This window comes from Xiphophorus maculatus, chromosome 1, assembly GCF_002775205.1.
Source record: "Xiphophorus maculatus strain JP 163 A chromosome 1, X_maculatus-5.0-male, whole genome shotgun sequence".
NCBI classification, from domain to species: domain Eukaryota; kingdom Metazoa; phylum Chordata; class Actinopteri; order Cyprinodontiformes; family Poeciliidae; genus Xiphophorus; species Xiphophorus maculatus.
The window spans coordinates 13,457,743-13,470,211 of record NC_036443.1 but is presented as its reverse complement, the minus strand read 5'-3'; the positions used below and the strand labels follow the sequence as shown (position 1 = coordinate 13,470,211).

At 40.9% G+C, this 12,469-nt stretch overlaps 1 protein-coding gene across 1 annotated transcript; it reads right to left on the bottom strand.

Moving 5' to 3' along the window:
* Nucleotides 1-475: 475 nt before the first annotated feature.
* LOC102233844 (SPRY domain-containing SOCS box protein 1) lies at nucleotides 476-11,131 on the bottom strand. The gene is made up of 3 exons (XM_005801323.2): nucleotides 10,920-11,131; nucleotides 4,316-5,174; nucleotides 476-1,900 (listed from the first exon to the last, which is right to left on the bottom strand). Exons 2-3 carry the CDS (start codon nucleotides 5,007-5,009, stop codon nucleotides 1,773-1,775), a joined length of 822 nt encoding a protein of 273 aa, XP_005801380.1. The 5' UTR covers nucleotides 5,010-5,174; nucleotides 10,920-11,131; the 3' UTR covers nucleotides 476-1,772.
* Nucleotides 11,132-12,469: the final 1,338 nt, after the last annotated feature.

The window sequence follows — 12,469 nt, the reverse complement described above, 5'->3', positions numbered from 1 at the left end:
TCACACTGCAGCTCTTCCACTTTGACATTCCACTAGACCACAGGTGTCAAACTCCAGTCCTCAAGGGTCCTGCAGTTTTTAGATGTGCCACAGGTACAAAACACTGGAATGAAATGGCTTAATTACCTCCTCCTTGTGTAGATCAGTTCTCCAGAGCCTTGCTAATGACCTAATTATTCTGTTCAGGTGTGGTGCAGCAGAGACGCATCTAAAAGTTGCAGGACAGTGGCCCTTGAGGATTGGAGTTCGACACTCCTGCACTAGATAAAGGCTAACAACACAATTTGAACAAAGCACAGCCATGTTTTTGGGCTGTGGGACAAACATGGGCTGGAAGAAGAGTGCTGCTAACTGCACCACTGTCGCCTGTAGCCGAATACTAGAAATCACTTTTAGATAGAATTTGCTATATTCGACAGAACAGCCTGAGCAGGCAGAATAACAAGTCTGATCCAATAAGAAAATGAACACCACAGACAATGTGAAATAATCTTTAATAGATACTTACAAACAAATTTACACAAAGTAATACAAATCAAGTGGAAGCAAGCAAGGAAAAGTAGGGTGTACCACTTATACACATTTAAAAACATACAAGTTTATGATATGGCATTTGACAAACTGTTGGCAATCTGACCTACTTCCATTACATTTGTGCAGCACTCTGTAGATTGTCGCTTTCTGTTAATGTGGTGCTTTAAAACCAAAGTTTATCAAGTCAGGCATCTACAAAGCCAGCTTCCAAAAACCCCTGGCCCCCAGCTTTACACTTCATAGACAAACAAGACATCATGGTTCATGGTTTTCTGCCAGTGGGGCCCCAAGAGTCAGCAAACATTTACATGTTCTTTTTTCCTCCTTTCTTTGTTTTAATATGTGCAAATCAGTGCTCAAACATGGAGATTATAAATTTAAAAAAAAATGCTCTTGGGCCTCAACAGCACATGGTCAAGAACTACTGCACTAATAAAAACAAGGAGTGACAAAAATGATAAAAAGTAGTTTGTTGAGAAGAGTTTCCTGCAGGTGCATGCTACAAAGAATCACAGTGACATTATCTTTCTGTAGAAGACTGCTGATGATGTTTCTGCACCGCAGCAGCTGAGCGGATACATCCATGTTACAGAGAGACCGTTTAAGAGCAGCACAGGCAGTGAGTGCCCTGTGCTGCTCTTAAACGCACTCAGAGCACCAGTAACTCTATAAAATGGTCATCAACTCTTTCCTGTGTCATGTGAACTGCAAATATATTTAAAAACCAGCTCTAAAACCCAGAATTTTATAATGCTTAATTTGAGACTGATGCGAGTGTACTGCCATCTTGTGGCCAGATAACAGCAGTGCACTACTGTGTTTACTGTGTTTTTGGCTCAGCGTCGTCTCAGCACAATTTCATTCAGATTTCCAAGGCTACAAAGACAGGAATGCATAACTCAAGCTTGGAGGTCACAGCAGATGCCACATTACCCTACAAGCTAAAAGTGGTTCACCAGCACGGTGACTGTCAGGGCATCAGTTGGATCAGTGTGTGCATAGTACTCAGTGATTCCTGATTTTACAAAGTTAAAGATTACAATTGAAAAGAGTCATAAAAACAGGATAAGAAACTCGAGAGGAGTTTTGCAACCGACAGAGAAGCGTACTTGCTGATTCACGCAGGTGCCTACATCAGTCCTGGAGGCTTCAGTAATGCTGCCAAACGGGTTGAACCCAAGGACGATCCCAGAGAAAGAAACAAGGGAGTGCAGAATGTGTTTCGTCAGTCAACTTCGTCATTGGTAGAGCAGGTAGTTCTTGAGAGAGGCTGGCAGGGGAAGTCTGTGGATTTCACTCAGCCGGTCTCTTCCTAACGCCACCCTCACCGAACGCCTGCATAGGTCCATCAGCGAAAGAGGTTCAGCTAGGGGAAGACAAAAGAGGCAGATGGGTGAGGAAAAGGATCGGCTTGCAGGGACTGTCGTTTAATTGGTCAGCAACTGTTACCTTCTGTGACCTACATAAGAATCAATGAGAATAGTTACAGTATGAACAATAAACTGGAAACCTGCTTGGCTTTGTAAGCACTACATCAAGGTTTCAAATAAAAAAAAGAAGAAAAAAAAAAACATACAAAACTGTCAGCTGGCTGGGAAAAAAAGGCATTGTTTCATTCCTTATGAGCAAGTTAAATTCAGCGGATCAAAATAGTTCAGGTTTGAAGCAGCTGAACCAGAACAGGAACCATAATGACATGAAGGCAGTCACCCATCCTTCTGGTTAAAGTTGGGTTGTTTAAACTAGAAGTGCTGGAGTTAGTCCACGTAGACAACACTCCTATGCAGTCTAGAGATAGTCCAAATGACCTGAAGGACTGTAAGTACCCTTACGTACCCTGGTAATGGCCTCAACGCAACTCACAGTTGCACAATTGTTCCTTAGACTTAGACTTCGACTTAGACTGGATAATGCAGCACAACATCAGCTGCAAAAGGTCACATCTCTCCAAAAACACTTGCTTCAAAACTAGACTGAAGAGCATTACCTACAGGAGATCTGATCTCCTGTTGGTATCATAGATACCCACCCCCAACATGGACTATTCACACTCCTACCTTCTGGCCTGACGGTCAACGACCACATTTATAATTGAAGAATGGATGCTAATTTGAGCCATCAAGAGTCGTTGGTTCTTTTGGCACTGTTTCAGTAAGTCTGGGGAGAAATCGAAAACCTAGTACTCCTAGTGTTTTAATTGGAATTAGCGGCATGTAGATTCAGCATCCAACTAAAACAAACACAAGGTCCCCACACATTTTGATCTCATGTCCAAAATGGTTGAAATTTTGATTCCATTTGTTTATACTCAGTTAAATGGATTAAAAATAGCTTAAAAAATAAAATAAAAGCCTGGTACAATACTTTTAGTTTTACAATAATCCTGCACAGCATCAGTCGCTCACCAGTTGTGAACACTGATATGCTTATGTGGGAATAATTGTTTTAATTATAAATAAAATTAGATCACATCATACTTGTTATCCTGCCCTATGCCTGCTTGCAAATAAAATCGAGACTATTTGAAGTACAATTATCTTATAAATTGATGGGAGTAAGAAATGTACAAAAACCCAAAGAGGAAATCTAAGCTTAAATGGCAGCCAGTGGTTAGAAATGAGAATCTCCTTTGTTCTAAACAGTTTTTAAAAAAGGGCAAAATCTTTGATTTATACAGTCAGATGAACATCAAGGAGGCAAAACACACAAAGTATTGGAAGGATGCAGTGTGTACACACTGCAGGAGTCGGGCCCACACAGGCAAATTGTGCCCCATGTTTGGCACAAGTTACCAAATCTATCCAGGAAGTAGGTAGATTTTCCAGCTGCAAACTTTCTGTAGGACGCATCAGTCAAGCTGTCAGATAAAAGACTTGGTAACTATTGTTCTGATGAGGAGGAAGAAACTCACTGCAGCTAAGAGGGTGTGGGTTTTTATCAGAGTTCAAGCAGGCCTGTGTTGGAGCCACATCGGCTACAAGTCTACCTCTGAATAGGGAGCATTGCCAAGTCTGAAAATGGTTTCCATCTTAAGGCGTGGGATCAGCTCTGCTCTTCAGCTAAAAGAGAGACTGTCACTTCAAACTGTAGACTGGTTTTGTGAATAAGAGATTATCTGTGGTGCTTTTCTTGCATAGGCACAAAACTAGGTCAAGGGATCTGAGTCAAACATAAAAATCTAATGAGTACAAAGCACTTGGGACAGATGGGTAATACACGGTCTAATGTGCACCAGTGTTTTCAGACCAGAAAGCTGGGCAAATAGGATTAATCCAGTTGTAGTGTGCTTGCTTTAATCTCTGTGATACTGAGTAGCATCAGTTTTTGATCCTGAACAACCAGGAACCTCTTGATGTTTCACTAACATCTATTCAGGAGGCTTCCCAACCAACTACTGGAGCCAAAGTACAGTTTGTGACAAAGTAGGGCAGATCCCCTGAAGACCAATCTTTACAGTGAAAAGTCCTTTTTCATAAGGACACACAAATCCCTGACATGATGAAACAGCAAGTCACTGAAAGCATCACATAAATAATTCACCTGATCAAACTGCAAAGCACATTGCAGATAATTTTGAGCTATAACCAGTGCATAAGAAGGGTTTCAAATAAAAGTCCTGCTGTGCTTTCAAGGAAGCCTGTTTTGATGTGAAGACAAGGCATGGACTGTTTGACCTTAGTTTACAGCATCAATAAATCCTCTGGTTATAAAATCTCCATATACAGCCACACAGTCGCTCATGGCAACATAATACGTTGAAACATTTACAATTCATACTTACGATCAAGTCCATTTATGTACCGGACTCGTATTTCACAGTGTCCCCACACGGCGCTCACTATTGGGTACAGCTTCTTGCCTTTGAGTCCTCTAAAAGCCACTCCGAGATAATGTCCATCCACTATGTAACCCAGAGTGCCCTCGTCCATGTCCAAAACCACCAGGAGCGAGTCTGGTATTATGAAGGTGTCGTCTGGCTCTAGGAAGGCCGGGTAGGTTTTTCCTGGAAGGTTCTTGCCATCGTGGTAGAGTTTACTTCTGCACAGGTCCCAGCCCCAGGATTCAGAGTTGCTCCCCACCAAAGCCGTGTAGCCCACAGAATGCAGAGGGGCGTCGCTCGTCCCAACGCCAACCACCGCGTGCGTGCCCCTCTGACGCATGGCCCAGTTGATCTCCCATACGTGAAGTCCCCTTGTGTAGCCAACACGCCCCCGGATGGCGTCCGTGCTCTGCGCCACAGGGTGCCTATGGAACACCAGCTTGTTGTCGTCCTTCACAAAAACATTGAGGGAGCGGTCGTCGCTGTTCCACGAATGCTGGATCTGAGTGTCCAGGCTGGCGGGCGGCATGTCCAGCAGAAGGTCTAGACGAGATGGCTTGGTGTGACTCAGGGCTTGTAACTCCAATGTTAGGGGACTGAATGCCGGATCCCGCATGTCAATAGTTTTAATGCCACCTGGGACTTTCTGCCCCATGCTCCAGGTGGGTATAGCAGCTCCTCGATCCCCACCTTTTTCTCCTCCCCCCGCCTCAAAGACTAATGGGGGGAGTGTTCAGCCTCAGAGCCTCTCCTCCGCCGTGCTCCTGCAACCTGGGATGCGTCTGATGTGGACCACCAAGACGAGACGTTAAGGACCAGTCTGGACAGTTGAGAGATGAAAGCACAGAAAACAAGTCAGGAAGTTTGTTTTTCTTGTGTGTAGACTTTAAATGTGAACATCAGGAGTAGAGAGGTGAACACTTTGTGGCCAATTTCCAAACTGGAATGTCTGTTTTTAAAGACTACAAACATTTAAATATTTTTCTAACCCTTTTAGTGTGAGTGGTCATTTGGACAAGGGTTCACTATTATTTTAAAACAGTAAAAATGATTATGGAATTAAGATTTGAATCGTCCTTAGCATATTATTTTCTCAATTAGCATGGTTAACATTACTTAAAAACACCGGTCTGAATGTATTTGCTTGGTTGTAGAACTTTGCAGTAACTGATGTTTCTTGGAAACATTAAGTTACTCCAATTCCAGCAAATTTCATAACAGACAAAGCTAAAAAGATTCAAACAAGCCCCATTCACACCTTGAAATAGCTAAGTGTGAACAGGAAAATGTGATAAGATTTATAGTGACTGATAAATTTTGATTAGTAATTGTTTGAAAAACACCCCAAAATTGACCGTTAATTTTTACTTAGCATTACCAGAGAAGGGTCATTTAACATTTCTACCTTTGGAGCCCAGAGACGGGTCGACTGACCTGAAGGATTTTAGCTAGCACCCTATAAGCAGGTGTGAACAGGCGCTTTTGTTCTATAAATAAGGCCATTACTGGCGCACCAAAGGAAGGGGGAAAGCTTAACTCCCAACTAACTGTCTAGTTAGTTCTATTCAGTATATTGTATTTTATAATGTCCAATGCCTTCTGAGTGGTGAACCTCTTCTGCATTTTGTTTCTTGTGAACTAAATGGGTGAAGCAGTCACCTATTTATCCTCCACAGCACAAAAGGCTGCATGCAAATTTGCATGTGCAAAGTCTCCCAGATCTCTTTTGCTTACACTTTTTGCATGATTTTTTTGAGGTGGATCAACACAATTAATTTGGTTAGTTTATTTCTAAACTGTCATTTTAAACCCACTTAGCTTTATTTAAAAGAAAAACATTACTAATTTCTTTTAGAAAAACCTTTGCATATTTCTTGAAACAGATTGTATGTTTTGCAAACTCTATGTACATTTGGCAAAATGACCTGGATAATGCAGCACAACATCATGGATCAGCTGCAAAAGGTCACATCTCTCCAAAACACTTCATGTATGCTTCAAAACTAAACTGAAGAGCACTACCTACAGGAGAGTCTACTGTAGAGCTGCCTCCATCATAGATCGCACCCACCCCCAACATGGACTACTCACACTCCTACCTTCTGGCCTGACGGTCAATGGCCACATTTACAATTGAAGAAGGGATGCTAATTTGAGCCATCAGAGTCATCAGTTTGGACTCAGGGTCTTTTGACCCTCTTTCGGGACTTCATGGGGGAGGTCGAAAACCCTGGTAATGCTAGTTTAATATTTTCACCACTGTTGATTCCTTGAGACCTTAGATATTTAATCATACTTATAAATATGACTAAATAGCTACTTCATATGGAAAAAGGGAAAATCGCGATGCATCGTCACTGCAGTCAGCTTATCTAAAAGGTATAAAACTTACTAGCTAGAATACTGTAAATAAAGGATATTTTCTTAGAAAGCCGGGATTATATGGATCAGTGGATGCAATCAGTGAATTTCATTTTTGGTACTGGTCATTTCAGCTGAGGCCTTTTCTTTTAAAGATATTTCATACAATGTACAAAATCTCTGTATGTGGAATATCCAGCCACATTTATGAAGCAATGGGTGAGTAAATTAATAAAGGTGTGCAAGCAAGCCATGAACTATTTTACTGCTGTTTAATGAGTTAAAGTTTCTGTCTGCTGCTGCTGCTTTATGAAGCGCCACATTATCTATGTTTAGTTGTCTCAGTCAAATTATGTCTGCTAAAGTAAGCTTCAAGAGTTTGGAGATGAAACAACCCAGAAAACGTGAACCGAGACACTCAGCCAAGTTGGTGCCAGTCCTACGCTGTAGTGCTAGTGACTGAATGTTTCATAATTAGCAGACATGTAGCTCATTCAGGTGATGGATTACTCTGTGACATGGGTGTGTGTTTATTTCCATATAAAGCAGGTAACTCATTCTGACATGCCTCTGTAATGTAAAGGTGCCAACAGCTTCTGTGCTTCCTCCAACTTTACATTTAAACACCTCATGAATATTCAAAATAGTTAACCGTGTCTTCTTCTGTCATTAGCAACTTCTACACTGCAGAGTGTTGCCATCAAAACCCAGTACACAGGGTGTTTACTGGCTACAAAGGACAGATGAAACTAAAATCATCTGACTCCGGTCCCCAGCAGATTTCTTTTTGCAGCCGTCATGTAATTCCAAAAACAAAGAATTAGATCTAATGTTTACATCTACCAAGAAACGGTATGTTTCAACTGAATCTAGTTAAAAGCGGGCAAAAACCGAGAAGCTGCAGGGCTGCAAGTAGCCTCAAAAGTGTCTTTGTTCTCATGTGATTCTTGGAGAGAGGGAAAAACATGTTAGGACAACAGTGTCCCAAGAAATCCTGAGACACAACCAGAAAACCTGCGTCGGCTGTCGTGCAGCCTTTAGAAAACTGTAGAACTGTCGGCATAATGCATTTATGAATAACTTTCTCGGTTTCGCTTAATATCTTCGGTTGTTTGACATTGTTTTTTTCCCCTTTTATCAGTTCACCACAACATGAAGCCAACCCAGAGGAACAAGATCAACAAGTTTCTGTTATTCAACAGTCTAACGTCTGTTAGACAGAGATTAACTATAATGAACTGATTACCCAAATAGAGGAAGCCGTTAAAACTTTAAATATTGAGTTTTTCAGCTGATGTGAATGCAGTCTTTAGAAAGAAGAGACTGAAGCTATGTATTGTACACAACAAGCCTCAACACGCCAACTTCTTTGTGTGTTTTTTAAAGAATTTGAGTTGTCAAGGCAATTTGAATCATATGCCACAACAGACAGAGTTGAAGCATTATTCTTCGAATCCGAGGGACTAGACCAGATCTTGCAACAAAAACAAATAAAAAATTTAAGATGATTCTTAATAAAATTGTGTATTTTAAAAAGGCAAACATCACAAAATGTGTACATTGTAATTGCTGGAACTTGATTCACAGCCAGATTTATGAGTTCTACTGTTAAACTCTATAGCTTTTATACAACTTTAGAAAGAAGAAATAATTTTTTTTTTGTGAATTTACAACAAAACATGTCTATGAGGAACAGTATTGTCTATGGAGGCATGCGATTTTTAAATTGTTCTATGTAAATAAAGATATAATTGGGTTGCACAGATATGGGTGAGAAACATCTAAACCTAATTTGATTAGTTGTCTCATATCACAGAGTTTTCCACCTTCTCTTAATAAATAAGAAAAGGCAACATAATGAAGTTAGTTTTACTAACTAATCGAATAGCCCTGACACAACACTTAACATAACCCGAGGACTTTAAGGATATGAATGCAACAATACAGAGAAGACCAATACATGTAATATATGTGAAACTGAAAAAGATTAATAGTAGAAATGTTGCCTTATAAGGCAACAATATTCTGCTAAAATAAAAGTGAAACATTCTCCAATAATAAGAAATGGCTTCATAAACATATCTAGATAAAGTAAAAAAAAAAAAAAAAAACCATTCTCTGGCAAATATATGGCTTTTCATTTTCCCACCAAATACCAAGAGCAGCTCAGATGTGACAGGACACCATTTTATGACTGAGGTGTTAACACACATCATGCGTTCATTTTACAAAAAGATTACAGATAACGCAACATACTCTGGTTCAAAATTTCAATTTACAGTACTAACTGTATTTTGCTTTATTTTTGTATTTTTGCTGTATTTTGAATCTCAAAGGAGATTTTTATGCAGGTGCAGGTCAATCTGTGCCTGACTGTACAGCAGTGCCACGGCACAGAGCGTTTTGTAATGTGGAAAATTATGCTGCTGGGAAGGCCACTCTAATTAAATTGTAGACAAGAGTTCATTGAACACCGCCTTGGCTCTTCTTCTAATGCAAGTAAACAACCATTTAAATGGGTCATGTCTTCTCACTGATTGGAAAACAGGAGGGAAGAAAAAGCAGGCAACGGGTGGCCTGCATTTCAATGTAAACTATCTTCTTTTCATTGGCTGTCCAGCATTCACAAAGAAAGAAACATGTTAATTTTCACAACCTTTGGGCAAGGACTTTACCATTATTCCTCTCACCGCTAAACAGAGTACATAAAACATCTCTCCACTTCTTACGTTGTAAATTATTACAAATATAAACACTGCAAGTAGTAAAAGCTGGCTTGTGGCTCGCTTTGTTTTGCAGGCTAAAAGCCTGGCCTGACTGGGGCTCCTGGGCCCCTGGTTTGGTTTGAGTTGATTACAATGCCAGAGGAAGGGCTCATTGAATTTGCTGAGCCAAGGAAACACTTGTTTTGCATGTAAGGCTCAATTTAAACTGTGCCCAGTTTAAATTAGGAAGATTGTTAATTGGCACATTTGGGTAAAAGTTTACCAAAGTCATTATCCTTTTACCAGTGAGAAGAGCAAAACTCTTGCACGCCATTTAGCTTTCAGGACACGCAATGTTTTATCTTGATAAGGCTAAAGAAAAAAAAAGGAGGAATTTTACTCAAAGTATACTTTTTTACTTCTAAACTGTACCATACCCCTATCCCAATTCGTTTTGGAAAGATACTTTAATTTCCCAGATCACCCTATTCTGGCATATACCGACTTCCTTTGTGTTCCCTATTGTCCAAGTTTAGGGATGTTTATACCAAGCCCTCAGGACAGATTACATCAAAGACTGCACTGATTATACTGATAAGACAATGCAGGTTCAACAGAATGAGGTCACTTTTTTTCCCCTGTTACTTTTAGACGCGTTTAATCTTAAAAAGAAAACTACATGCGTTACTTGTAGGTTAAGAGTTACCCTTTATCATCTGACCCACAAAAGCAGTGCTTTACGGTTCTACAAAACCTGAAACACAGCTATGAACTATTAATGTCTACCTGAACATTGTGTTTAACAAGACGACATTCTGAAAGCTGTTCATAAGGTTCCCGGTTAGCCACTTTCACCCTCCCTTAACTTCAACTCTGTAAATAACCACACTTCCCGTTTAAAACAGGCGAAGACACTCACCTCTTCACAAAAAAAAGCTAGTTACTCTTCGTCAGTACTACCAGCTGATAAAGACTACAGCAAGTCCTTGAAATGTTAAATATAATTTTAAATGTTCCGGCTTGTTTTGTTGAAGAGTAATTCGTTCAAACAGGAGAGCAAGTGAGCCATCGGTGGGCCTACTAACTGCTGAGCTTGCCATGTTAGCCGTTGCTAACGCAGGCTAATCGCCACACAAGCGCTCGTTGTTCGGCGGGACTCCAAGCGAGTAAACCACAACATTGGAAACCATTAGTTTAAAGCCTTGTTACTTTTCAACAGTTTGCCTTAAATCGAGTCGCGTTCTGTATTAAATAAATTGATAAAGACAGCGACACAAACCTGCTATGATTAGCATAAATATAGCAACATAACACGGCTAATCCTGCCAAGAGGCTACACAGACAAAACACGGACGTTGAACGGAGCTACACTGGACGTTAGGGAACCGGGAGTCCTTAACGGCCAGCCGTTGCTTGCCCGACACCAAATTAGTATTTAGGATGTGAAGAGAGGAACACCGAAAGCAAAACAGACGCTTAAATGAACAGAGAAAACTGACCTCGTTTAAGTTGCGAGGCGGCGATTAGTAGTAGGGAACCGGGGTCGGGTATCTTCGTCTACTTCATAGCAGGTTTCCTTGCTGTTTCACCTTTTACCGTTTGAGCCCCCGACATGAATTAAGTGAAATGGTGATGACTACTCTGACATCGCTCGAATCACGTGGTAAAATGCTCCCAGCTGCACCAGCAGATTAGGACCTCCCCGTGACGATCTGCAGCAAGACGAGAGGTTCTGCCTGCAGACACTCAGACCAGTGGAGCTCAAATTCAGGCGGAAGCGACTAATCTCCGCCATATTGTGAGTGGCATTTCCTTTTCATTAAAGGTGCGGTATTATGAGTTTTCCAGCTACATAATGCCATTTTATAGCACAATCAAGTTACATTCAGTTGTTCTAAAAATGCCGCATCTATCAAATATGACTTAAAATCATGACGATGATTTGACTTTGTAATTTTACACCTTGAAATTGGACCTATCATTTACATGATAGGGCCATTTTCTTGAAGAGCTGCTCTTCAAGAAACGTCTGCTTTTTCTGACACTCCATATTCAGAAAATAATCACAACATCACTCCTCTATTAAGTCTTTAACAAATTTTTTTTACCAGCATTGTGCTGGGAAGTAACTCGTATAATGAGTTCTGCAGATTCCACCAGCTGACTAGTCTTAAGGAGCTGAGGCAGAAGATGGAATGATGCAGCTCCGATTAGGAGCTTTATCCTTGAAGATGGCGCTTTGTCCCACCAAGCATTTTGCACCGCTGAATGGCTGCTATGGGAAATTAAAGGATTTATCAAACAACACTCCAGGTATATTTTTGAGGAAATAACATTATAACATGACGTAAAGCTCAAAAACGTCAATTTTGCATAATGCTGCCCCTTTAAAGGGACCACTTTATGTAGTTTCCAGGCTCACAGTTGTTATAAAAATGGTACACATATTACAAACTTGACTTTATAATTTGACACCGTAAAATTGGACCTCTGTCTGTTTAAGAAGCTCCTACTTTTTCATACCCCACATTCATCAAGGCATCACAGCAGTGCTCCTGGTTATGCCGTATACGATCATTCTTAGGAACTGTGGACTGGGAAGTTGTCTGATAAGCTCAGTAGACACAGTTCCGCCAGGTGTTTGCTAATTACTGCTGCCACTAGTCTGGTGGAGTTGAGTGTGGGAGGGGAGGAGAGTGGGGACGAACAGAAGTAGTTCTTTGTGTAGTTCTTGCTTTTTATTTCTTTCCTTCACAGAAATCCAAAGTCATACTATTTTCTCCAAAAAAGAATGCAGACCTTCCCCCATCAAGAAACTAACGAGCACGCCAACTCAAAATACTGCCACAATATTCCACACCTCGTCTTACAAATTTTCTTGCCATCCTCTGGGCCCTGAGGCCCCCCTCTCTCCCCACAGCTCTACGGGAGGCACTGAAACCTGCAGCCATCTCCATGCCTCCCGTTGACTTCCTCAGCTCCTTCCTCCCAGAGCACAGTCAGATGGATTTCAGCAATGGCCTCATTTTCAATAAGATCAGCACACTTA

What these genes read in the sequence shown, in the direction of transcription:
- LOC102233844 (XM_005801323.2), bottom strand. Translation starts at nt 5,009, where the DNA reads ATGGGGCAGAAAGTCCCAGGTGGCATTAAAACTATTGACATGCGGGAT. An exon ending in GTACATAAATGGACTTGATC is followed by an intron (nt 1,901 to 4,315) that starts GTAAGTATGAAT and finishes GTCTTCCCCTAG; the next exon opens with CTGAACCTCTTTCGCTGATG.